A 24,179-nucleotide genomic window follows, 5' to 3' on the forward strand; every position below is an offset into this window, starting at 1 on the left:
ATTCTCTGGAACAGGTTAATTTTTGTTTACCAAATATCACTTCTCTCTTTCTACATTATAAACAACCACAATATTCTGTTGGTAGTGACATCTTTAGCCAGAAGACTAGCTTTCCTAGGCTCATGTTAGCTAGGAATGGTCAATGGGTCAATGAAATATGGGAGGAACTCCTTTTTGGTTTTAGGACTTCTTTTTTCATGCTGCCTAGACCACAGATGTGAAGGCTGTACTGCAGCAGCCGTATTGTAACACAGAGGGGATTTTGAGAATGGAAGGCAAATGCTAAGAATGGGGGAATGCAAAGATACAAGGAACCTGAGTCCTTGACAGTTTGGAACTACTATGCTACCCTTGAACTACCCAATATCAGGTTTAGTTTATGAGAGAGGAAACCAACTTCTCTCTTGCTGAATTCATTGTTATTTGAGCTTTCTGTTATATGCAGGTGGAGATATTCATAAATGACAGACTCTTCAAGGCATTTCTAAATATGCCCACCTTTATGACCTATCTCCTGCTTATCAAGATCCCCCCTGGAGCAACATCTCTGCAATGCCACTTTCTTTGACTGTTCCTGAATCCCATGATCCCCCTTTTCCTTGACTGAGTTCCCTAAAATACTCCAAATATCTACTCTTCCCCAAGAACTATGAGCAGTAACATGAGTCAAAATAACAGCATTAAATAGGGAATTGTACGCAGTGGGTACTTAATCAATGCATAACAATTAAACTGAAACTAAAAAGTATTACTTGTTAAACCCTGAAGAATTAACATTTTACCTATTCTTCTTACATATGCTGGGATCAAAAGTCAATGTGCTTGTGTTTCCTGTAGGAAGAACTGATTTTTTTTTTCTGATTACTTTTTCAATTATCCATCAAGGAAACAATGCAGCGGGGATGGGGAGCAGATAATTAGGCTGGAAGGCACAATGGTGGTCAGGATTAAGCTGTCAGGGTAAAAGGAAGTTTACCTCTCCATCGCTAAGGGAGAAGAGAAAATGAAGAGAGCCCCACTGAAGGCTCAGAGGACCATATGCAACTTTTCAGGGAACCTTAGAGAGAATAAAAGACCTGGAATAAAAACAATTAATGGGAAACAGTTAAAGAATGACATCCGACATCTTGGCCATCTTGAACAGAAATAAAATTAAAAAATTAATGAATTATTATACTAAAGTGGGGGAAAAAAAGAAACATTTAAAAGATTCTGTGAAATGCACAAAATTAAAAAGAGAACCAAGGACAAAAGCAAACACAAACCCTGATGCTTTAAGTTCTCCGAAGAAGAAATAGTTAAAACCACTAGATTGCCCAGCAAGGGGGCTTTGCTGCATCTGTTAATATGAGAAGAGAGACATAAGTAGCTCTTTCACAGTGGCATTTAGAGGCTTCGTGAGTAGAGGAAGCAGCACATCTTCCTCTTGGTTCTCTCCTGTGCAGACAACCTGGCTGATGGGCCCACACTCCCCAGCCAGCTGCAGACCTGGAGGGAGCTCAGAGGCTGACCTCACCTGTGGAAGCCTTCACACGCACAGCCTTGCTTTTGTGCCTGCCCTTCTCAGCCTTGAGGAGGACGGTGTATTCCTGCCCAGGGGCCAGGCCGTGCAGCTCGTAGGAGGTGGTGTCTCTGGGAAGCTGCACCTCCACTGGCTGGCCCGCGGCCAAACTGTAGTTGAGACGGTAATGGTCAAACTTGGCTAGCGGCGGCCTCCACTGCAGGGTCAGGCTGGTCTCTGAAGTTTTGGAGACCCGGAGGTCCTTCGGCGCATCTATGTCTAGGAGGGAAACAGACAGGATCACCCTCCAGGTTGTGAGGCAGAGCTTCTCTGGGGCTGAGCACCAAGCCAGCGCTGGCCACTATCTGCCTGTGAGGGGCCATGGGCTTCAGGGGCTTCATCTGGGTCTCAGCTTTCACCTTTGTGAAATGCTGCTGTGCATTACTGTCAGATTTTTTTTAAGATTAAAAATAGTAGAATAGTCTATCTGTGCCATAAAATGCTACTCGATTAATAGCATTTAAAAGGAACTGACTATTGATACAAGAAACAATCTGGATGGATTTCAAGAGGATTATACTCAATGAATAAGCCAACTCTAAAGCATGCATAATGTGGGATTCCTGTTATGTAATGTTCTGGAAATGACAAAATTATAGAGATGAAGACTATTTTAGAGAATGCCAAGGGTTTGGGGAAGGGAGAGGGAAGGAGGTGGCTGTGTCTCTCGAAGGTAGAAAGACTGTTCTTTGTGATGAAACTATTTTGTGTATTGACTATAGTAACGGTTTCAAGAATCTACATGTGATTAAAATGTAGACAACTAAATACACACATATACAGGATTAAGTGCATGCAAAACTAGAGAAATCTTACTAAAATTTATAGATGATATCAATGTCAACTTCCTGGCTGAACATGGTCTATAGTTACAACTTTGTCACCTTTGAGGGAGACAGGGCAGAGGGCACAGGGAATCTCTTTACATCACTTCTCACAACTGCAGTGAATCTCCAGTTACTTCAAAATAAAGGTAAAAAGAGCATGTAGATAAGTGCTCAGCACTGCAGTGTGAAAGGAGATGAGACATCTCATCTCAGTCCTCGTGGTGCCCACCTCTCCTCTCATCAGTGCCTGGGGGAATTGAGGAAGAGGCTGGTGGTGAGGTAGACACAGTTTTCCTTTTTGCAAATTAACAACAAAAACAAAAACTGGAGGACAGAACCATCAGCCTTAACTCACTGAGCCCTTCCTCACCCTCCCCCAGAGGCTGGAGCTCAGGATGCTCTGGGGAAGTTGGCCTATAACTCTGCTCTGCTGCTTACACTTGACATGCAGAAGGGACTCGGTAAGACACATTTTCTAATAGAAACACGACCTCTCAGGTGTGTTTTGATTAGTTAGTGGTTTCTTAAAAAATGAAACTGATAACCAATTTTAAAAAAGTTTGTCTATGGGGACTACGCCTGAGCAGGCGGGGTGTGGGGGCAAGCAAATATTGTTTAAAAATGAACAATGATGTAAAAAAAAAAAAAAAAGTTGAATCTAAAAAAAAAATGTTTGTCAATTTCTGCTGAAATCTGGTTCCAATTTTTCCTAAAATACTCCCTAAAATATCCCCTTCTCTGTACGAGATAACAGAGCTGCTACTTTTCAGATGTGGTGGGCTTAGGTGGCTGATGAATGTAGACATCTGGGCTAGAGGACCCTGGCCGCCCTTTCTCCTCAGGGCAGAGTCATCTCCTGCTTCTCTGTAAGTAGGTTGTCTGCCTCCTGGGTGCTGTTGTGTCTGCCCAGGCCAGCCCATGCTGGTGACAATGCAGGTGCCCCTCACCTGTGGCCGCGTTGATGGTGGCTGGATCACTTTCCTTGTCTCCCTTCACCGCAGACACGCCAATCCCATATTCAGTTCCTGGCCTCAGATCTACAAGAGAAAATGCGGGTTGGTTGAGATCCTACCCCCAGGTGGAAAGACTTTGAGAGGACAATCAAAGGGCCCCAAACTGGTCCCTGGAGGCTGTCTTGCCCAGTGCCCAGATGTTCCACAGACTGACTCTCAAAAGCCCGAGTGAGAGGGGTTCCTGGGGATTGCACTGCCTTCCCTCTCTAGAAGGCTGCAACGTGGGGACGTCCTGTGGGGCCGGCTGGGTTGGGATGTGGAGCTCACTTGTGAGTATGGTCTTGGTTGTGGCTTGTTGGCTCTTCGGGGCTTCAACCTCAGTGTGGTCCCCTCCAGAGATGGGCGCGTACTTAATTCTGTAACGGTCCACAGCCGCCTTGCCGTTCCTCCACTCCAGGGTGATGCTGTTGTCTGTCTGGGATATGCGTCGTAGATTCCTGGGGGCATCCAGGCCTGTTTGGGAGAGGGACATTTGCCTTGAGAGCACCGAGCACCAGGGGCTGGGGGTTTCAGACGATTTAGCTGAGATGTTAAAGGCTCCTGTCATTGTAGAGAAAGGACAAAACCACCCACACACCCGTGTCTCAACAGTGACTATGCAAATCTACACAAACGCATCCCTGTGGCACTTGCCCCAATATTAACGTGTGGTGATATTTTAATAATTCTTTTTCTTCCTCAGATTTTGTACTTTCAAAGAACTATACAGAAACTTACAAAAAAGCCAAGAACTGCCCTGCTTCCTTTAAGCTATTTATAAGAACTCACACGAGGTGTTACTGAACTCTGGAAAAATAATTACTGATTGAATGACTTTGGCATTGGTACTTTTATTTTTTTTTAAAGATTTATTTATTTATTTATCTATTTATTTATACAAGCACTGGGTACAGACAGAAGCGCAGGAGAGTGAGAGAATTCACCAGAGCCAGAGGGGACAGCAGAGCAGGCAGACTGAGAAACACACTGCTGAGGGGAGCGGTGGGAGGCAGGAGAGGTCTGCTCACCATGTGGGACCCTCGACCGGTAGCCGGGAATCGAACCAGTGCTTCAGAGGCTGCAGGCAGCTTCACAACCCAGTGCTCAACCGCTGCGCCACCGGGGAGGCCCGGCATTGGTAATTTTAAAAGAATGCCATAAGCCTCAGAAGTTAGAAGGCCTCTTTGTCATTCATGTTTTCCATCTACTCTATTCTATTATTAAAATAGTTATTTAACTTTCATTTTTCACTAGAATTTCAGTCTGAGAATATCAGACTAGCATCTTCTACATATGCAAGCATTTTTTTGCTTTTCAAATTATTTAAGGTATATGTTTCTTTGGAAACTGAATACATTGCCACATATTTTGAAATAAAATGTAAGGAAATGAAAATCCCTTTCTAGACTTCTTCCTGTAAAAGGAGCCAGGAAGGCCTCCAATATGGGGTCTCCCCATTTTTCCTTTCTTGCCACCATTAGCTGGGAATGCCCGTTACCTGTCGTGAAGGTCTCTTTGGCTGGGTTGCTGGACATGTCGCCCCTATGGGAGATGAGGGACACTTCGTACTCGGTGTCTGGCTTCAGTTTCCCGATGTTGTGCTGATTCTCGTCCTGCGTCAGGTTGATGATGGTGCGCTCGCCCGGTGAGTCCTTGATCCTGTACGAGAGCTTGATGCCATCAATCTCGGCCAGGGGCTTGGTCCATGTGATCAGTGCAGTCGTGTCCGTGACGTCTTTCACCTCGATCTGACTGGGCGCATCCAAACCTGTGGTGGGCAGAGGACAGAATGTTTTCCGAGGTCAGGGTCAGTGGCAGGAGCTGAGCAGAGAGGGCCTGCAGTCTCCAGACCTGTAGGTGTACATTGACTATGGCTTTAGCCTTGATTTCCGGTTCGATAAGTAGGGAGGATGATAGCTCCCTTGTAGGTGTCTTTGCTTGTCAAGTATTAAAAGGCATGTCTGCATAACATCTAGCATAGTGCCTACAACACATTACAAGAAAAGTGAGATTTGATAAATGGTCATTTCATTGTCATTATTCTTATTTCTGTTTAATGAGATGGAGTAACAAACTCATGGGCTGGACGGTTGATAATTTCTCAATCAGAATTACGGAGCTGAAAAGTGAGGCAAGGATGGCATTGGCAGTGTCTGGCAAGTGATTTGGGATAACAAAAATTCAGGCCAGAGAGTCCTGGCTGTCTCCAGTTTGCAATCTTTGTGTCCTGATGTCCATCTTCCTCTTGCCCATTACTTACTTCCTGCACTCTCCACCCTGTGCTTCTGCTCTGACAGTATGTCCTTAGGGCCCCAAGAGAACACCTTACTGTTTCTCGCCTCCTGGTCTTTGCACTTGCTGTTACTTTGTCTCTTCTTCCTGAGATTTCCCCCTCCCCAAAGACTCCTATTCATCCTTCAAAACCTCACTTATCTGTCATTCTTCATGAGAAGGCTTTCTTGACCTTGTTGCAAACTAGTAAACACATACTCCCTCTACCAAGGGTATAAAATTTCACTAATGTGAGATAATAAGTCTCTAGATTTCACTGTGCATCCCTGTACTGTTAACAATATTGTATCGTACACTTAATGACATAGTGTCTCATGTTAAGTGTTAAAATTACAGCATCCTAATATCATACTTTTCTTGTTGTTTTGTAACAGATTTCTCTAGAGTTTACTCAAACTGTATTGTTCAATTTAGATAAGGCCACTCCTGCATTCACAGAGTAGGTCTTTGATCTTTCTTAATCCTCAGCATAGAGTCAGGCTTTGTCATTGATGTGTCAACATGTTTGGTTTTAAGTTATATAAGCAATTTTAATACAAACATTAACCATGCTAGGCATTCAGTTAATGCTTAAAATGAAGACAGACTAGATGTTCACAGTTTCTTCATTTTTAAAAAACAGTTTTAAAATTAAGTTTTAACTAAATGAAAAAAGGAAGTCTGTGTTTTCATTATCAGTTAAGGAAAAAGTGTCAAATGAAAGGAATTTGGCTTTATACAGGGAATGAGAAGGAGGAACAATTTGTAGACGATTGTGAGAAAACAGCAGAGTCTCTTTTTCGATTTTTAGGTGGTGCTACTTCAGTTTCAGCTGGCAGATGGTGATCCTGGAAAATACACAGTGTCAGTGATGCCACAATCGAAAGTGGAGCAATCTGACCATGTCCCTGCATCACTACTAGCAAGTAGTGGGTGATACATGCTGGTACCTTAGCAGTCCTTTCCTTAGAGAAGTGGGGAATCAACCAAGGACAGGGATCACCCCCAGATTTTGGACTTCGGACTGAAATAGATGAGCACTGTCCTGAGCTTGCCATGTGCTGAGCATGCTGCTTTGTCCCCTTTAACTCTCATGACAACTTCTGGAGGAAAAGACCAGAAGCCCATCTTCCAGGTGGTGGGTCAGAGGCTTAAGGAGACCTGCTCAAGAAGATGTGAGGGCTGAAGCCCATGCCCTTCCTCCATTACATGAGGGTGCCTCCCAAAAACATGCCCATGCCCAGAAATGATTGTGACACACCTTCACAGCATGGCCAATTATCTGTGATTATTACTGTTTCATAAGTTGAAGCAACACACTTAGGAGCTCCACAGAGATCAAAGGAATGAAGCCAAACATATTTGGGCATCAAAGTTCTAAGGTCCTTGAAATTGGGGAAAAGTTCAGGTGTATCAGTAAAATGAACAGGTAAATATCCCTACCTCAACGTTCACAGTTGTGTGATTACAGAACTTCAAATATTGGGTTGTTTGTCCTTTAATAATAATAAGAAATAAAATGGCCAATCCCCACATTTAGATTAAAAAGAAAAGGGCAAGGAAAAGAAAAGTCTTTTGTATTTTCAGTGTGCCTTCTCTGTAGCAAATAAGCATTTACTTGCTCTTTTCTATGCTTTTCTGGTGAGCTAATGATTTTTTTTTCCTGTCAGTACCTGCCTTCCACCTACCACAGAGGGATGTTGTCAGGATGATGGAAAACACTTGCTTATAAAGGAGACAATCCTATGAATTGGCTCTGAGCTAGGCAAAATGTGCAAATATTTAAATGCAAGATGTTCTCTCTTGTCATTAGTCAACAGATTTAACTTTTCCGACAACCCCCTGCCAGGAAGAGTCAATTCCATAAACAGTTGGCACATCTGCTCTCTTAGAGAAGATTTTTCCAAATGGCAATGCAAAATAATTTAATGGAGTTACTTAATTACTATTTATTTTCTTTAAAAAACATTTGCTTCCTAGTAGAACAATTCTAAATTTGAACCCCCCTGTTCTACCCCTCCCCATCCCAACATATGATCTAATATTGCCAAATCTAGTCTACTTCCAAGAAGTTCTGACATCATTAGTATTGAGTGACATTTTATTTAGGTTCCTGCTGAAGACTTGGAATCAAGATTCTACATAAACCAGAGCCCAGCCAATGTGAGTGGTAATGAGGTGAAAGTGATAAAACTAGACAATGGCTTAAGTTTTTGGCCCTGATCACATTCATAATGTGTGGTTAGTAAAATTGACTTAGCTTCTGCATGCCCAAGTTTCTGCTCTTGAAAAAGAGTAACATCACTATTTTTCGTACCTCCTTCACAGAACTAGATGATAGCATTACATTGCACTGTCAGAGTGTCAGCCTGATGTCACTTTAAAGCTCCTCTCATCAAGAGATGGATCCATGTCCCCTTAAATCTGGACTGGGTTGAGGTTTGCTTTGACAGAAGTGATATAGCACCAGTTTGGGGCCATCCCTGGAGGCTGAGAGACCATGTGGAGCAGAGGCCCCATTCTGGCTGAGGCTATCCCAGGGCTGAGATCATCCCAGCCCCCAAAGATCCATAAATGAGACCAGGCAAAGACAGAAAATTTATACAACTGAGCCCAACCCCAAATCATCATTGTGCAGAATTACTGTTTTAAGCTACTAAGTTTTGGGCTTGTTTTTTACATAGCACATGCTAATTGGTTAAGTCTCTATACAAAAGGTGCTGGAAGGTATACTCAGCTTCCTCATTGTGTAAATGGCATTAAGGCTGATACTCACGGGTGGTTGTCACCCTCTTCAGCCCCGGGCCCCGCGTGTTGTTTTTCACGATGTGCAGAGTGATCTCATACTGTTGACCAGGAGCCAGGCCAGTTTGCTGGTACGTGGTCTGAGGCCTTTTCAGGCTTTGGGTGATCGCTGCCTCATCTTCTTTATTCTAAAAGATAGGGACACCTTGGTAAGACATAAAGGAAGGGCCAGCCTCTTCATTGATGTGAGTCACTTGTTCTTCCTTTATTCATTTCTCTTTTAGTTTTTCATCTATTCCCTAAGGACTTACTTGACATTAGATCAGTACTGCAGGTGCTGAGGATACAGAAATGATAATGACATTTCTCAAGCATGTTTCTCCCTCTTGTAAGCCTCTCTACTCACCCCTTTGACATTCAAATCTTATCATGAAATGTAAGAGACAAAATAATTACAGAAACTCAACCTCTGTCCCTCCCTCTATAGACTAAGAAGCCAGCATCACAGAAGAGATTGGCTCTCAGTCTCCTCACTAGTTTGTGGAAGAGGCTGGGCTTGAACTCAGAACCCACTTCCTGGACTCATTCACATGTGTTTTACTGTTTTACTCTCTCCAGAGAGAATGGATATTTAGTCCCATATATGCCTGGAGGCATTTCTTCTTTTCTTTGCCTCTGAGTAGAGATTTGCAAGAGTATAACAGGCAATCAGAACCTGGAGTTAACACCAGTTTGCCTAGGTCTCAGTCCTAAAAGCCATGATTATTGAGTCATTAAAATTAGGTAAAATACATATGCAAAATTGCAAGGTGCTAAATAGAGCCTTGTTGTCTGCCTAAAACTAAGGAAAGCAAGTTGATATAAACCATACACAACTTTACAGAGTCCTTGGACCATCTTTCAGATCCCTGCAGTTAAATACACCCATGCCTTTGTACACCTCACCATGTTCCGGAAGCTGATCTCCCACTTTTCGAAAGCAATGTCCAGAGGATCCCACTCTACTTCCACAGATGTCTCTTTGATGGATTTGAATCTTAGGCCTTCAGGTGCTGGCAAGTCTGTAGGAAGAGCACAGGAGGTGAGGCTGACAGCATGGGTGTTGGGAGTGTCACAGCCCTGATTCCACAAAACCCCAAGGTCGATGCCTGCCACAGCTAGGATCTGGCCATCAGAGCTGGAGTGTATTTAAGGGTTCTTCTGGGATGCGGTCTACTGCAAGGCAGTGTGAAAATGAATGAGGGTCATCTATGTATTAAATATGGTTATACCTGGAAATCTGGTTTTCAAATCAGCCTTGGAATATCATCTAAATCCTACCATTACCACTTTCCTGTGCACAAAGTAGCCTGAGACTCAGTTTCTTCACTTGAGAGGAGGAGGTAAGTATGCTGGTCCCCTGGGAATGTTCTGAGGATTGAGTAATATACTGTATGCAGGCTGCTGGCCATGGTGCCTGGCATTAAGCCAATGCTGCCATCTCAAAACCAAAAAGGACCAATTTCTAGTCACAACTTGCCTTTCAGGTGTGAAGGTGACTACAAGGCTCCTGGAGTCTTAAAGGAACAACTTGAACCTTCATCGTTTCACTTTTTTATTTTTTAAATAGATAAACTTTTCACTTTTATTTTTTATGTATATCAGAACGGAGAGGAAGAATAGAGTGGTTCAGAGCATGGACCTGCACCACACTACCAGGACTCAAATCCTATTGCTATCAATTTTGGATGAGATGAATAACCACTACCCTCAGTTTGCTCATCTGTAAAATGGGCTAACAATAGCACCTATCTCACAGGGTTGTTGCTGATTAGAACATGCAAAGTGCTTCCAATGAAGTCTGCTGCATGGTGAACAGCTGTGAAGTGCTACCTGCGACCATTTTCTATGCCAGGGAGGCTACAGGAGAACAAGGAGGGAGGTTTTATAGAAAGTGAGGCACTCTTTAAAAGAACATATTCAATGGGCTTCAGTGGGTTTTCAGCCCTTCACTGGTGTAACATTGGAAGAACAGCCATGGAGTTATGGAGGCAAAGGCAAAGCAGTGGTGAGGGCTGGGGCCAAGGCTCTGGTGTGAGGGGAGGGGCCTGGCGGCTGCTGAGAAGTGCTCACTCACAGGTGGCCACCCTGGCACTGACGGGAATGCTCCTCTTGTTCTCCAGGATGGCAAACACACGGATGAAGTACTCCACACCCGGCTCCAGCTCCCGAATGGTGGTAGATGTCTGGTCCCCAGGGACACGGAACTGCATTTCCAGGCCATCCTCCTGGGTAGGTGTGTATATGATGAGATACTCCGTGACCCGCATCTCATTGTCCCAGGCCAGGTTTACGGTCTCCTCGGTCACTTCTGTCACGATGAGGTCTTTGGGAGGGGAAACTGGCAGGAAGGAGAAGGAACAGTGTGGGTGAGTGACATTCTCTCTGCGTTCTCTCCAGGTTATTTGCCTGTGGCCTCACACACAGAAGCCCAGATCCAGCTTCCATTTCCTAAATGCAGGTCCATTTTCTAAAATCAAGGACCATGTGCTGTGACCCATCTTGGAATCTCGGGGCGGGGTAGTCGTCCACAGGCCTTCTGGTTCAAGTTCCAGATCTGTATATGACCCGGAGGACTCTTATGGTCAGGCCCCTCCAACTTCTCCACCCTGCAGATCTCAGTTCAGATTCAGGCCTCTGCACAGGAGAATGCAGCCTGGGAGTATGCCCTCCCCAAGCTACAGGTCAGACATTTTTAGCACTGGAGGTGTCTTTGGGGCTCATCTGGCCCAACTCTCACTTCCTAGATGTGAATGAGGCAGAGGGACTTGCTCAACTTTGCTTACCTTGTCAAATTTCCAACTCATACCTCCTCCCCACCAGCCTGATGATGTTCTTCCACCCAGGTTTCCTTGCCTTGGCCACATTAAGCACAGAGTCATTTATTGATTCTTACCTACCTTTAATCTTATTTTATTCTTCTCTAGCTTAATCAAGGGAAGGACATACAAGATGCTCATTGAACATGATTGTTAATGAGTCTTTGCTGTTTTCACCTGCTTACATGATGCTTATGTGCTTGCTGTATGCTTACTGAGCACTTACTGTATGCCACACTTGGCTGTCAGCAGGGTGCTCCTTCAAGGAGCTCACACTCCATAGGGTAAAAGATAGTACTGAATGATGATGTCAGGGGCTGCCTGAAAGGTATTCATGCTTAGGCTTTAGCTGACTTGTCCTTAAAACTGTCTTATGTAATCTCACTGTTCTTCCCATTTAGCTGAATTTTGACTTCCTCCAAGTAGAGGGATCTAGGGTTTGGTGTCAGTGGGGACTAGGAAAGAAGGCTGATGTCTACCCAAGGCAGGTCATCATTTTCTCTTCCTTATCTTGGGCAGTGAGTGTCAAAATCAGGTTGGGCAAGTTAGGCAGATTCGAATACCAGCTCTGTGATGTCTTAGCTGTGTGTTATTAGGACAATGTCACAGCCTCTCGGAACCTCTGAGTTTTCAATAGGCTTATGACCAGAGTCCCTTCAAAGGTCAATGTGTGTGCACACATGTGCACACACTTCCCCAACACAGTGGGTGTGCGCGCATCACGCCCCCACACACAAGCAAGGCCCTGCACTCACCCTCGGAGCAGTCTTCCCCGGTGTGGCCCTCATTGCAGATGCAGCGGCCAGCGACACACTGGCCCCAGTTACTGCAGTCATTGGGGCAGGAGCGCTGCCCGCAGTCCAGGCCTGCGAAGCCCTCTTGGCAGACACACTGGCCGTCTACGCAGCGGCCCTGGCCGTGACAGTCCGCCGGACACCTCTTCTCCTTGCAGTCTCTGCCCATGAAGCCTTCGTGGCACACACACTGCCCGTTGATGCAGCGGCCCTGGCCGTGGCAGTCGTGGGGACAGGAGAGCTCTGCACAGTCGGAGCCGGTGAAGCCTTCCTCACACACGCACTGCCCGTCCACGCAGCGGCCCCGGCTGCTGCAGTCCCCGGGGCACCTGCGATCCCGGCAGTCCTCCCCAGTGTAGCCATCGTCACACACACACATGCCGTTCACACAGCGGCCCTGGCCGTGGCAGTCGCTGGGGCAGCTCATCTCGCTGCAGTCGAAGCCCTGGAAGCCGGCTTCGCACACACACTTGCCCCGTATGCAGCGGCCCCGGCCGTGGCAGTCGTTGGGGCAGCGCAGCTGGCCACAGTCGTCGCGGGTGTAGCCCTCGTCGCACACGCACTGCCCATTGACACAGCGGCCGTGGCCACTGCAGCCGCGGGGACACTGCTGCTCGCCGCAGTCGTGGCCGGTGAAGCCATCATCGCACTCGCACTGGCCGTCCACGCAGCGGCCGCGGTTATGACAGTCGGCGGGACACCGCTGCTCGCTGCAGTCGGGCCCCGCGAAGCCCTCGTGGCACACGCACTGGCCCTCCTCGCAGCGACCCCGGCCATGGCAGGCGTTGGGGCAGGTGAGCTGGCCACAGTCCTCACCCGTGAAGCCCTCCTCGCAGTAGCAGGTGCCGTTGACACAGCGGCCGCGGTCGAAGCAGTCGTTGGGGCAGATGAGCTCGCTGCAGTCCTCCCCCGTGAAGCCCTCGTCGCACACACACTCATTCTCCACGCAGCGCCCGCGGCCCTGGCAGTTGTTGAGGCACAGGGGTTCACGGCAGTCCTCACCTGCGAAGCCATCCTGGCACACGCACCTGCCGTCCACGCACCGCCCGTGCTCCTCGCTGCAGGGCATCGGGCACACCTCGTGGCTGCAGTCAGACCCCGAGTAGCCTTCGAAGCAGACACAGACGCCGTTCACGCACCGGCCCTGGTCACTGCAGTCCCCAGGACAGGCCAGCTGGCTGCAGTCCTCACCCGTGAAGCCCTCATCGCACACGCACTGCCCGTCCAGGCACTGGCCCCGCAGGTTGCAGCTACCCGGGCACTCGGGCTCAGAGCAGTTGGGGCCCTTCCATCCAGGTTCACAAACACAGCCACATCCTTCGGTGCTAAAGTTCCCCCGGCCGCTGCAGAAGGGTCTGGTGTCCAGGCGGCCTGCAACGAGGGGAAACGAGGTGCTTGACTGAACCCACAGTCCAATTTCTTGGCATCTGTCCCTGAAGGCCAGGATGAAATGCAGGCAGAGCATGGTCATGCCTGCCCAGGTCCCACCTGCTTGCCTTGTGTGTGAGACCTCATCGCTCAGTGAGTGAAATCAGCTGGGACTCATAGGAAGTTATAGGCAGTAGGAATTCTCAGCCCCAGCCCACCCTGTCTGAAATTGTAGAATCAAGTGTAAAGAAGCGTGTGCTCATGTGCCTGCAGCAGTAGGGGTGGAGGTGGTGGTGGGCTCTGTAGTGTTTCCACTTTCCACCACCCAGGGAGAACATCTACAATTTCCATAGAATTTTCCAGGAGTCGCAGACCCCAGGGATAACATCACTGCCAGCGGGAATGCAGGATGCTGGGCTGGACTGCCACTTTGGTACCTTGCCAAGGTCAAGGGCATCAGAGGTGCCCAGGAAGTAACTGCCACACTGAACCCAATTCTCTGCAGCTCAGCTTCTTCGCTGGTCAAGTGAGGCCACTAGCCCAGCTGCCTGGGGGCAGATTGGGGCGGAGGAGGACACTAGAGCCCGCTGCAGTGCCCAATGTGATGCTCTTTCCCAGAGGGTTTGGTTGCCTCCAGCTGGTACCTGTACTCATGAGTCCAAGACTTCCTAATTTTCCAGAACTGAAATGTGGCAGCTGAGGTGTGGTTTCTAAACTCTGCTGGGACAGCTGTTAGTCTGGCCCTGCCCCCACAAAACTCCTTGCCCCCTCTCTTTCCTCAAGGCTGATAGGTGGGCGGGATTGAGGGCCATGTGGTCACAGCGGACAGGAGTCTAGTCCCTGGAGCTCCACATCATCCTCCACTTGTCTTACAGGAGTGATTGGTGTTTCCTCTATGGAGCCCAAGGAGAAGAAACAACATTCACTCCCATGTTCCTGCACCTAGAGATAGCTGCATTAATGTTTATCTCTTCCTGACAAAGGGAAGGAAGCTAATATTAAAAAAAAAAAAAAAAGTGGATTTGACAAGTAAGAATCTAAACCAGTCCTGTCTAGCAGGTTGGTCCATGTGGCTATGAAGCCATTGGACTTGTGACATGTCTGAACTGCGATGTTGTTGTAAGTGTAAAATACACACTGATTCCAAAGACATTGTAAAAGAAAATATCACTTCATAATTTTGATACTGATTCCAGGCTGAAAATAAGATGGGTATTTGGTTATATATATAAAATTTGGTTATATATTGGATGAAATAAAAGAAAGGATTGAAATATGTATCCCCTGTCCTTTTCTTTAATGTAACAATTAGAAATTTTAACATTGCATAGATGGCTCACATTGTATTTCTATTGGACAGCCCTGTGCTAAACTAGCACCGACTCTATCTACATGGTGCGTGGGATTCAACATGAGTGGAAGATGAACTATTTCTCTCCCTGGAATCCTGGAGCACATTCTATGTTCTCTCTCCACTTACAGTGATTAGGTCTACTTTTGAAATAACTTGCCATGTTGAAGTATTTTCTGTTTTTTTTTTTTTTTTTTTTTTTCCTGAATGACAGAGATTTTCAGCTCTGATATGAAGCTGTTGGAAAGACTGTAGTTCTCTCAACTTTAGTGTAGCACACCTAATCTCAAGGGGCTGTGAGTGTAAAATACACACTGAGGGCAAATGGGATAATGACTCAGAGTCCATCAAGGTGATTCACTTGATAGTTGTCATCCCCTCACTGTTGCATTGAACAGGAACAAATTCTCTAGTTCCCGCAGACTTTGCACCACCAAGGGCAGGCTGCACCTATGTAAGAACACCGGGGTGTGGAACACTGTGGCTTAAATCCTAACTCAGCCACATATGGCAGGGCCTGGAGGAACCTCCTCCTCCTGCTTGGCCTTTGTTTCCCTGCTTATACAAAGAGGTGATGAGGCTGTATCAGCACATTTCAGGGAGTAATCTTTGGGTTGTAAAAATTATAACATGTTCCTAAGATTTAGGGATGATTTCCTGGTTAAATACAATTTAGAAACTGGTATTTAAGGGAAAATGGGTTTCTCAAAGCAAGATTTCTCAGGGACCTGAAAATTCCTCCGAGAAACACTTGTAACCAACACCTTCAAGGGCAGCAGAGAGGGTTACATCTCCACCTTTATTTGACCATAAAGTCTCTTTTTAGTGACTATTGGGTGAAGCTAGTTCCCCAGGGTACCCACTTTGAAAATAACACATGGTGGCATCTGCCCTGCTCATCATCTCTCCACATGCACAAGAGGCTGGCCAGTCCCTGGCTCGTACCTTCGGCAGGCTGGAGGCAGCAGCCGGCTCCTGAGGTGCACTGCTCCCTCAGGGAAGACACCAAGCCCTCCAGCTCCTCCAGGCGGCTCAGAAGCTCCTTGATGTCGGGAGCAGCAGCACAACCACAGGCCCGGCGGGGGATGTTGATGCGGTGTGTGAAGATGATCTGGTTCTCCCCGTCCACCGTGTGCTCCTGGAGGCTTTCGCTGGGTTCTGATGCAGGGGCCACATCTTTGTCTCCATTGGGTGAGTCAAGATCCACAGAGCACTGGGAACCTACGGGCAGCCTGATATTGTAGATGTGGTTGAACACCACCGGCTGGGTCTCCTCTGGCAGGGTGACATTCACCCCACTCTGTCGCTTGTGCCGGATGACTTTCTTGATGACCCCACTTTCAGTAGGAAGGACAAGCAAAGCTAGGAAGATGCCAGGCAGCAGCCGAGTCACAGCCCCCATGGTGGAGGTGGGTTTGGCTGGCTGTTTCTAGGGTTCCGCAGTCCTAGGGTGTCTCACTCTCAAGCAGAACTGGGGATTTGGAAGCACAGAATAGAATCCAAATCTGTTGTCCCTGATCTCCTGAAGGAATTCTCTTCTACAAGTAAAAGGGAAAGCAACAAGCTTATTAATATCTCCTGCTAATTACATTGACCACACCACTGGTATTCCAAGTGAATTCTGATCTTACATCTCTTGTGTTTGTAACTTCCCTGATATTCCTTTGATATTTGATGTAGCATTGGCATGAAATGCCTCTAAAAGAATGTTGCAATATTGAAGGAGTGATTTCACTCACTATTCCATGTTGGCAAATTTGGGGAGACAGTGTAGAGGAAAGGGGGACACCCAATAAGACAGCCAGATGTAGGTTTGGATCTCATTTCTACCTACGGGTCTTGGGTAACATATAAACTTCTTCATCTTATTTCACTTTTTGTCCAGTGAAGACTATTATGCTCAGGTCATTGTTAAAAACATATTGTAAGGGAAAATATTAAGCAGAACTTATCCACATATTCACAAATCTCTTCAATATTTACTAAATGAACACACTGAGTGAGTCATGACAGTAACATGAAGGCTGTGGTCCCAACATATGTTCAGTAACTCCTACCTCTCATTACTGACCTTCTGATTTGAGTTTAACACCATCTGCTAGAGGTATGGATTAAAAAAAGGACTCCAGAAGACAAACGGAGTTTTAATTTCAGCATAGCTTCTTACTAGTTCCATGATGATTTGATGATTGGAATAGTATTCTCTTTGAACTACTGTTTCTCATCTTGAATTACTTAAAACCTTTAAAAGTCAACTTTCTAGTAGAATCTGAGAGAAGGTTCCTGAAACCATTATGCACACTATGACCAGTGCAAGAGATGGTTCAGGAAGGAGGTCTGCGAGGCTCTGGAGTTCCCCCCCTCCCCAGTCCACAGGTACCTAAACTATAATTTCTGAGTGCTGTGGACTACGCTATGTCCCTCCCTCAAATTCATATATTGAAGTCCTAATCTCCAAATAACTGTATTTGGAGAGAAGGCCTTCAGGGAGATGATTAAAGTTCACTGAGATCCTAAGAGTGGCCCCATAGGCTGCAGTATTGGTGTCCTAATAAGAAGAGGAGACACTAGACACCAGCCTCTCTTTTTGTTTCTCTCTGTCCAGAGGAAGGGCCAGGCCAGAACAAATCTGCAATCCAGAAAGACAGACCTCACCAGAACCGAATTGTTCAGCACCTTGTTCTAAAACTTACAGCCTCTAGAGCTGGAAGGAAAAAAAAAAAATTGTTGTTTAAGTCACTCAGTCTGTGGTATTTAGCAATAACAGTCCAGGCAGTATAATACATTGTGTTTCCCACAATAGAGTTCTGTGGATGGTAGAAAATAAAGATAACACCAAGTGTTGAACTTTAGAGGGCTTAACAATAGAATTAGCAGACAGTAGAATCACCCACTAAATATTTAGGGATACATATTATGTATTTGATTTGATAGTGTACAATATATGTGCATGGAATTTGAAAAATAATGAGTTATTAAGAGTGGTGGTACAAGGCTGATTGGAAAGGAGGGGATTTAAATTGAGTCCTGAGAGTAAAAAGGAATATTACATGCACAACGCATGGAGAACATGCTATTGTGAGACAGTTCCGTCTCTGCCAAGCTGTCTTATTCATCTACCAAGAAAATAATTGAGAGCTATTTGATTTTTAATCAGTCATTTCACAAACAGACATTTCCAATGGCCACTCAGGTCTTATTCTTGCATAAGTGTGTTACTTATGTCAATTAGATGTGATATTTGAATTGCTTATCCTAGAAGCAGCTTTCTAATCTTTTTTCCCCAGGAAGACCTTGTCTTAAAGAGAACGCATCAGCCTGACCCCACACGATCACCTCCTTCCTTGCAAAAGCTGGAGAGGAACTGTCAGAAAACTCATTCAAAAAGCATTTCTGTAGGATGGAGTGGGGTGTACTTTGAATCCAAATCCTCACCACATCTTAGTTATATTCATATTTAATATTTTACTAGCTATGTAACATCTACTTAGAGTGTTTACTTCCTGTAAGCTAGAAACAACAACAAAAAAATACACCCAAAAGAAAAGTTTTCTTTTGAATATGCTTTCTCTTGCAATTCTTATTTAGTTTCCTAAATAAGCATCCATGGACTGTGACATGGGCAGAAAATTATGAGGAGAACTTGGCAACTTCTCTCTGTCAGACTAGTAGAAACCATCTTATTTTGTTTACTGGACAAATATTTATTGATTGCATACTCTGTTTCAATTACTTTAACTTTCTTTGCTCCTTCCCACCCTCATCCCATCAATCCCTAGCTTTTTTTTTTTTTTTTTTTTCATGAGGAAGGGCCACAGGCCAAGCTTAAAATGCTTTTGGACTTTTATCCAACACTTTTGTGTGTGTTGCTAAATGACTTCAATTTCCATCTAAAAAGCTGCTAGAGTTGCTGGTTGAGACTCCCAGGCATGGAGTCTAGAGTAATAATGACCTGAGTATGGGTTGAGTGGGGATTTTACACTGTGTGTATGAGACGTGCACTGGCACAGCCACATGTGCATTGTTTGGAACAAGGAAATGTAATTCTTGAAGGTTGTGTGTTTCTCATTGGCTCATGGTGGTCTGAGGGCAGGTGGATGTTTTTGTACTTTGGGAATGATCTACTATATCTGCAGTGTGGTGGAAAATGCCTAAGCTTTGGAATTAGCTGCACCTGGAATCAAATGCCAATCACTAACTCTGTGGCTTTGGCAAGCTATTTATCCTCTCTAAACCGTGATCTCATTTGTAAAATGGGATCAAGACCCTTCCAGAGGGGAGAATGGCTTAGAGAGCTTACATAAAGCACACAGTGCAATATCAAGCCCTTGGTAGATATACATTAAAAAGTAGCTGCCATTTTGTCATCCTTCTAGCAACAAAACCCAGCATGAGTCCAGGTCAATCACCTCCCATGGTTTGAGCTAGAACTTTATTGAAATCTAGACCTAAACTCATTAACAACTTGGATGTAGATCAAAATGGAGCTTCAGAAATCATTGATTGGTGAGGGGGTAAACTTTCTGAAGACAAATTTATTAGAACTGGGAATGTTTATTTCAGAGAGGAAAATGATAGGGGGCAAATAGTAACCTTTAAGAATGCAAAATAGTCTCATGCAGACAACTTGCTCTTAAATGTCTCCTTTGAGGATAAGCCTAGGAAAAATTACCTTAGATTGCAGTTTGTTATAATTTAGGATAGACATGAAAGAGCATGTTCTGATAGCAGGGCTTTTAAAATTTCAGAGCGGAAAAATTATTCTATAGACACCCTTAAAAAAGAATAAGTGGATTCTCATCTCTACAGGAAGTGATCATGGAAGGTCTTGCAAATATCCTGTAGGAGGAAGGAGTTCAGACCTGTGCATGTTTTTATCCTGTAGTTGAAAAAGTCAAGGTCAAGTAGGACAGGATAACCATGTATAAATTCTGGGGAAGCAGGAGCTGGTTTGTCCCTTGTGGCCCCAAATGCCAGGATAAGCCTTTATGTATGTTTTTGTTGGGGAGGGGTGGAGGATTGATGAAAAGAAGGCATAATTCATCACATCAACAAAAGAAAAAATAAAAACCATACGATCATATCAATAGATGCCAAGAAAGCATCTGATAAGATTCAACATCCATTTATGATAAAAAGAAACCATCAAAAAACTGGGGATAGAAGATATGTCAACATACTAAACACCATATATAAAAAGAGAAGGATATAGAGAATGAATCCAGATTGGGAAAGAAGACATAAATCTATCATTATTTGCAGATGACATGATAATATACATAGTGAACACTCCAGATACCAATAAAAAATTGAAACAGTATCAGCAAAATGGCAGGTTACAAAATCGTTGCATTTTTATGTGCAAAGAGTGAGCCAGAAGAGGAAGAAATCAAGATAACAATCTCATTTACAAGTGCATCAGAAAGATTAAGTACCTGGAAGTAAACATAACAAAGGAAGTGAAGAATATGTACAAGGAAAATTATAAGATATTGTTAAAAGAAAGAGAAGACACAAAGAAATGGAAATATATTCCCCAGTGATAGACTGGAAGATTTAACATTGTTAAAGTTACCATGTTATTCAGAGCAATATACAGATTTTAATGCAATCCCTGTCAAAGTTTCAATGGCATTCTTCAAAGATATAGAACAAACATTACTAAAATTCATATGGAACCACAAAAGACCCTGAATAGTCAAAGCAATACTGACAAAAAGATGAAGAAAGGTGGAATTGCACTCCTTGACTTCAAACTATATTACAATGCTATACTAAGCAAAAAAGCATGGTACTGGAACAAAAACTGACACACAGATTAATGGAATAGAGCTCAGAACTTAGACCTCAGAAATAAACCCACATGTAAATGGACAGTTAATCTACAACAAAGGAGCCTAGAGTATACAGTGCAGAAAGGAAAGTCTCTTTAACAAATGGTGTTAGGAAAACTGGTCAGGCACATGCAAAAGAATGAAATTAGACCACTATCTGATACCTTACACACAAAAATAACTAAGATGGGGAAAATACTTGGATATAAAACTTGAAGCCATAAAATACATAGAAGAAAACATAGGCAAAACACTCCATGACATAGTGTTGTGATGTCTTTGTGGCTGTGTCTCCAACAACAAAATAACCAAAAGAGAATATAAAAATCGGGGGTAAAAAGTTCTGCACAGCAAAAAAAAAAAATAAATAACTATCACTAAAACAAAAAGACACTTTAGTGACTGGAAGAAAATATTTGCATACCATACATCCAATAAGGGACTGATATCCATGGTCTAAAAAGAACACAAACAAATCAATGAAAAGAAAACCAAGAACTCAATTAAAAACTGGACTGAAGAGCTAAATAGACACCTCTCCAGAGAAGACATAGTTGGCCAAAAGGCACATGAAAAAACATTCATTAGCATTTATTTCTAGGGGGTTTATTACCTGGTTTTGGAGCAAAATGGACTTATTTTAGAATCCATCTCTTTTACTTAGTAACTGTTAACTGTGGTCATTCACTGTCCCCTCTGAGTATCACTTGCCCCATATAGTCAAGGGTATGTGACTATCCACATGACAGTGTCAGTGCCATGGGAGGATGGGATGAAAAGATGTATGTTAAGCTGTCAGCACAGTGCCTGACTCACAATAGATGCTTAATATATGTTAACTCGTCAGTGAAGCCACAGTAATAACACTGTTCAAGTAGAGCACAGACCAGAAAGAAATTTTGCATTCAGAAGGGACAGGAGACCCAGGGAGCTACTTGATGTCTATCATAACAATGTGACAGATAACAACAGAAATTGGTTAACTTAGGTCTTTTAACGTTCTCAGTGGAGGAGACTTGATTCTTTTGAGGGGCTCATGAAAGCCACCTCGAAAGAAGTGCCATCTGAGATAGGCTTAAAGAATGGCTGGGACTCCATCTAAAACCAGATGGATACAACTGTCATGGGTGGGTAGAATTTGAAGCTTACCCAAATTTTGAAAGAGAAAACAGCGGGAGAAAAAGCAAGCAACTGGAATGCCTGGGCGATGAGAAAAGAGATAGTAACAGTAGCCACTTCCCTTTGTGGCCACTGACCATAGGCAGTAGTGGGGAGACACAGATGGAAATGGAAGGGGCGTAGGAAGGACAGACTACATGGAGCTGCTCCACAATGGAGGAGGAGGGCATTAAGGGTCAGTGTGCAGAGCGGGTACTGAGCCAGTAGACAATGTTCTAGCTCTCTAAGGCGATGCACCTAATTGCTGTTGAGACAACACGGAAACTTGGCAGAACACAGACTCCCTTGGTCTCCAAATATCTGGTGCATTAGTGGCATCTTTTCCTAACACATGTGCGTGCACATGCCCCCCCCCACACACACACACAGGTCTTGGAGGCTTTTTCTTATTTTACTGGAGGAAGGTATTAAAGTATTAGTACTTAATTACTGAAGATATAAATAAGTTTTTAAAAATAATTTCTTTGGTCTTAGGTGTTGCCAGTGTAGGATGATATATCCAGATTTTGGCATTACAGATTTTTATTCAGAACATCACTGTGCGGTAATACTTCATTTACCAGGCAGGGGAACCACAGTCAGCATGCCCCCAGGGCTTTTGCTTTATACTTAAGATTCCTCTGGGCTTATTAGCAAATGTTTCATGTTTTCATTTCATTTTGTTTCTGTTTTGTTTGTTTTTTGTTTTTTTCCCAGTACAGCTGTTTGCTAGCTAACCTTCTGGAAGCAATACGGAATAAACTTAGGGTTATTTTTAGGCACCCACCACACAGGACAAAGACCATGACTTGATGAAGGAATGAACAATCTTTGAATTTTCCCCTGGCCACAGCTGGAGAATAAACAATGCCATTTTTAGGTAAAGATAAAATTTCCAACCAGCTAGGATCATATTTCAGAATTAGTTAACTGATGACATCATCTATAATGGATCACAGAATGCATTTATCTTGTTGACTCAGGCACGTACATGAAATATCCTAGTCTGGGGGGCAAGGAGGATTCCTGCAGTTTAGAAATGTAGATGGATTTCTTTCTACATCATTCTGGAAACATATGGGGTGGTTCACACCAAATTTTTCTTCCTGCTTATAGGCAAGAGTACTTTATTTATTTATTTTTTTTTTTAATAGAGGCATGTTTTATTTATTTATTTATTTGTTTGTTTGTTTTTGTTTATACATGCACTGGGTACAGTCAGAAGCGCGGGAGGGTGAGAGAATTCACCAGAGCCAGAGCGGGGAGCAGAGCAGGCAGAAGGACCGAAGTACACTGCTGAGGGGAGCAGCGGGCGGCAGGAGGGGTCTGCGCGCCATGTGGGACCCTCCTCTGGTGGCCGGGGAGCACCCGGGAATCGAACCAGCGCCGCAGAGGCCGCGGGCAGCTTCGCAACCCAGCGCTCAACCGCTGCGCCACCAGGGAGGCCCTAGGCAAGAGTACTTTATTGTGCACAGTCAGTTAAGCATGGAGTTGGTTACACGGGAGTTCATAAAAGTTTTAGAAATTTCTTACGCCTTGTCCTTCCCAAAATCCATAAATTCCTTCTTGGAATGCATCAGGAAGAGAGAAGTGCCAGAGTGTGGATTTTTTTCCAAGGACATCTGATCCTTTAGCTGAGGACTCAAGCCCAACCTTTGTCTTAAAAGAATTGAGAAAATTCTGCCAAACCAAAGCTCCTCCAAGCCCTAGGTGTTTGAATTCCAGCTCTGGAAAGCATTTATCCATTTGGTAGTATGGTGGCTTAACAGGTGTCCAGTTAAGATGTCAGTGGAACCAGCAATCATTCCAGAGGCCTGAGAATCAATTCATTTGTTATTTATTCTTACATTCAATAGGGCTAATTTGAATGAGTGTTAAGACCTCTGGCCAGTGAAGTGTTTTCAAGATCAATGATGGATAATTCTTGCCCTCAGTGAGTTCACAGTCTGTTAAACATTTACACAGAAGAATGATTAATGCTAAAAATGACAAATACCTAAAACCAGTCTACACATTATTTGAAAATATCTGCTCCAGACTCAGTCACAAGCTATGGGATCTTGGTTCTGCCATATGCTGTTAAGCCACATGAAATTGTCATTTTTTTTTAATGACAAAGTGGTTGGATAGGGTTTCACCTAGCAGCCATGACCTTGGGTACCTAATATGGACTCTCTGAGCCTCAATTTTGTTGTTTGTAAAATAGCAACACTAATGTCAACCTCACAATAATGTTCCATCAACTACAAGTAAGAAAAGTGAGATAACACATGTTAAACACTCAGGACAGCACCCAGCTGGAGGCAGATTTAGTAACTGGCACATGTCGTGATTGTATAATGATGTGCGTCTTTCATTTGGAGAAGGCAGGACCAGAGGCTAGTCTCTGAAGGAAAAAAGACTCAAGGGAATTTGGAGGT

At 44.3% G+C, this 24,179-nt stretch overlaps 1 protein-coding gene across 5 annotated transcripts in view; it reads right to left on the reverse strand.

Annotated features, from left to right (window-relative positions):
* TNC (tenascin C) overlaps positions 1 to 24,179 on the reverse strand; it is a 91,744-nt gene that overhangs the window by 48,765 nt on the left and 18,800 nt on the right. For all 5 annotated transcript variants that reach the window (XM_037492261.2, XM_037492264.2, XM_037492260.2 and 2 more), the window contains exons 2-10: positions 15,713 to 16,305; positions 12,010 to 13,419; positions 10,513 to 10,776; positions 9,342 to 9,457; positions 8,428 to 8,584; positions 4,879 to 5,148; positions 3,669 to 3,854; positions 3,336 to 3,425; positions 1,517 to 1,780 (exon numbers count right to left, since the gene is read on the reverse strand). In XM_037492261.2, coding sequence (XP_037348158.1) covers positions 1,517 to 1,780; positions 3,336 to 3,425; positions 3,669 to 3,854; positions 4,879 to 5,148; positions 8,428 to 8,584; positions 9,342 to 9,457; positions 10,513 to 10,776; positions 12,010 to 13,419; positions 15,713 to 16,169 — 3,214 coding nt within the window. In that variant the 5' untranslated portion in view covers positions 16,170 to 16,305. The remainder of the gene's footprint in view (positions 1 to 1,516; positions 1,781 to 3,335; positions 3,426 to 3,668; positions 3,855 to 4,878; positions 5,149 to 8,427; positions 8,585 to 9,341; positions 9,458 to 10,512; positions 10,777 to 12,009; positions 13,420 to 15,712; positions 16,306 to 24,179) is intronic.

This window comes from Talpa occidentalis, unplaced genomic scaffold (genome assembly GCF_014898055.3).
Source record: "Talpa occidentalis isolate TD23 unplaced genomic scaffold, MPIMG_talOcc4v2.1 talOcc4.7, whole genome shotgun sequence".
Classification (NCBI taxonomy): Eukaryota; Metazoa; Chordata; class Mammalia; order Eulipotyphla; family Talpidae; genus Talpa; species Talpa occidentalis.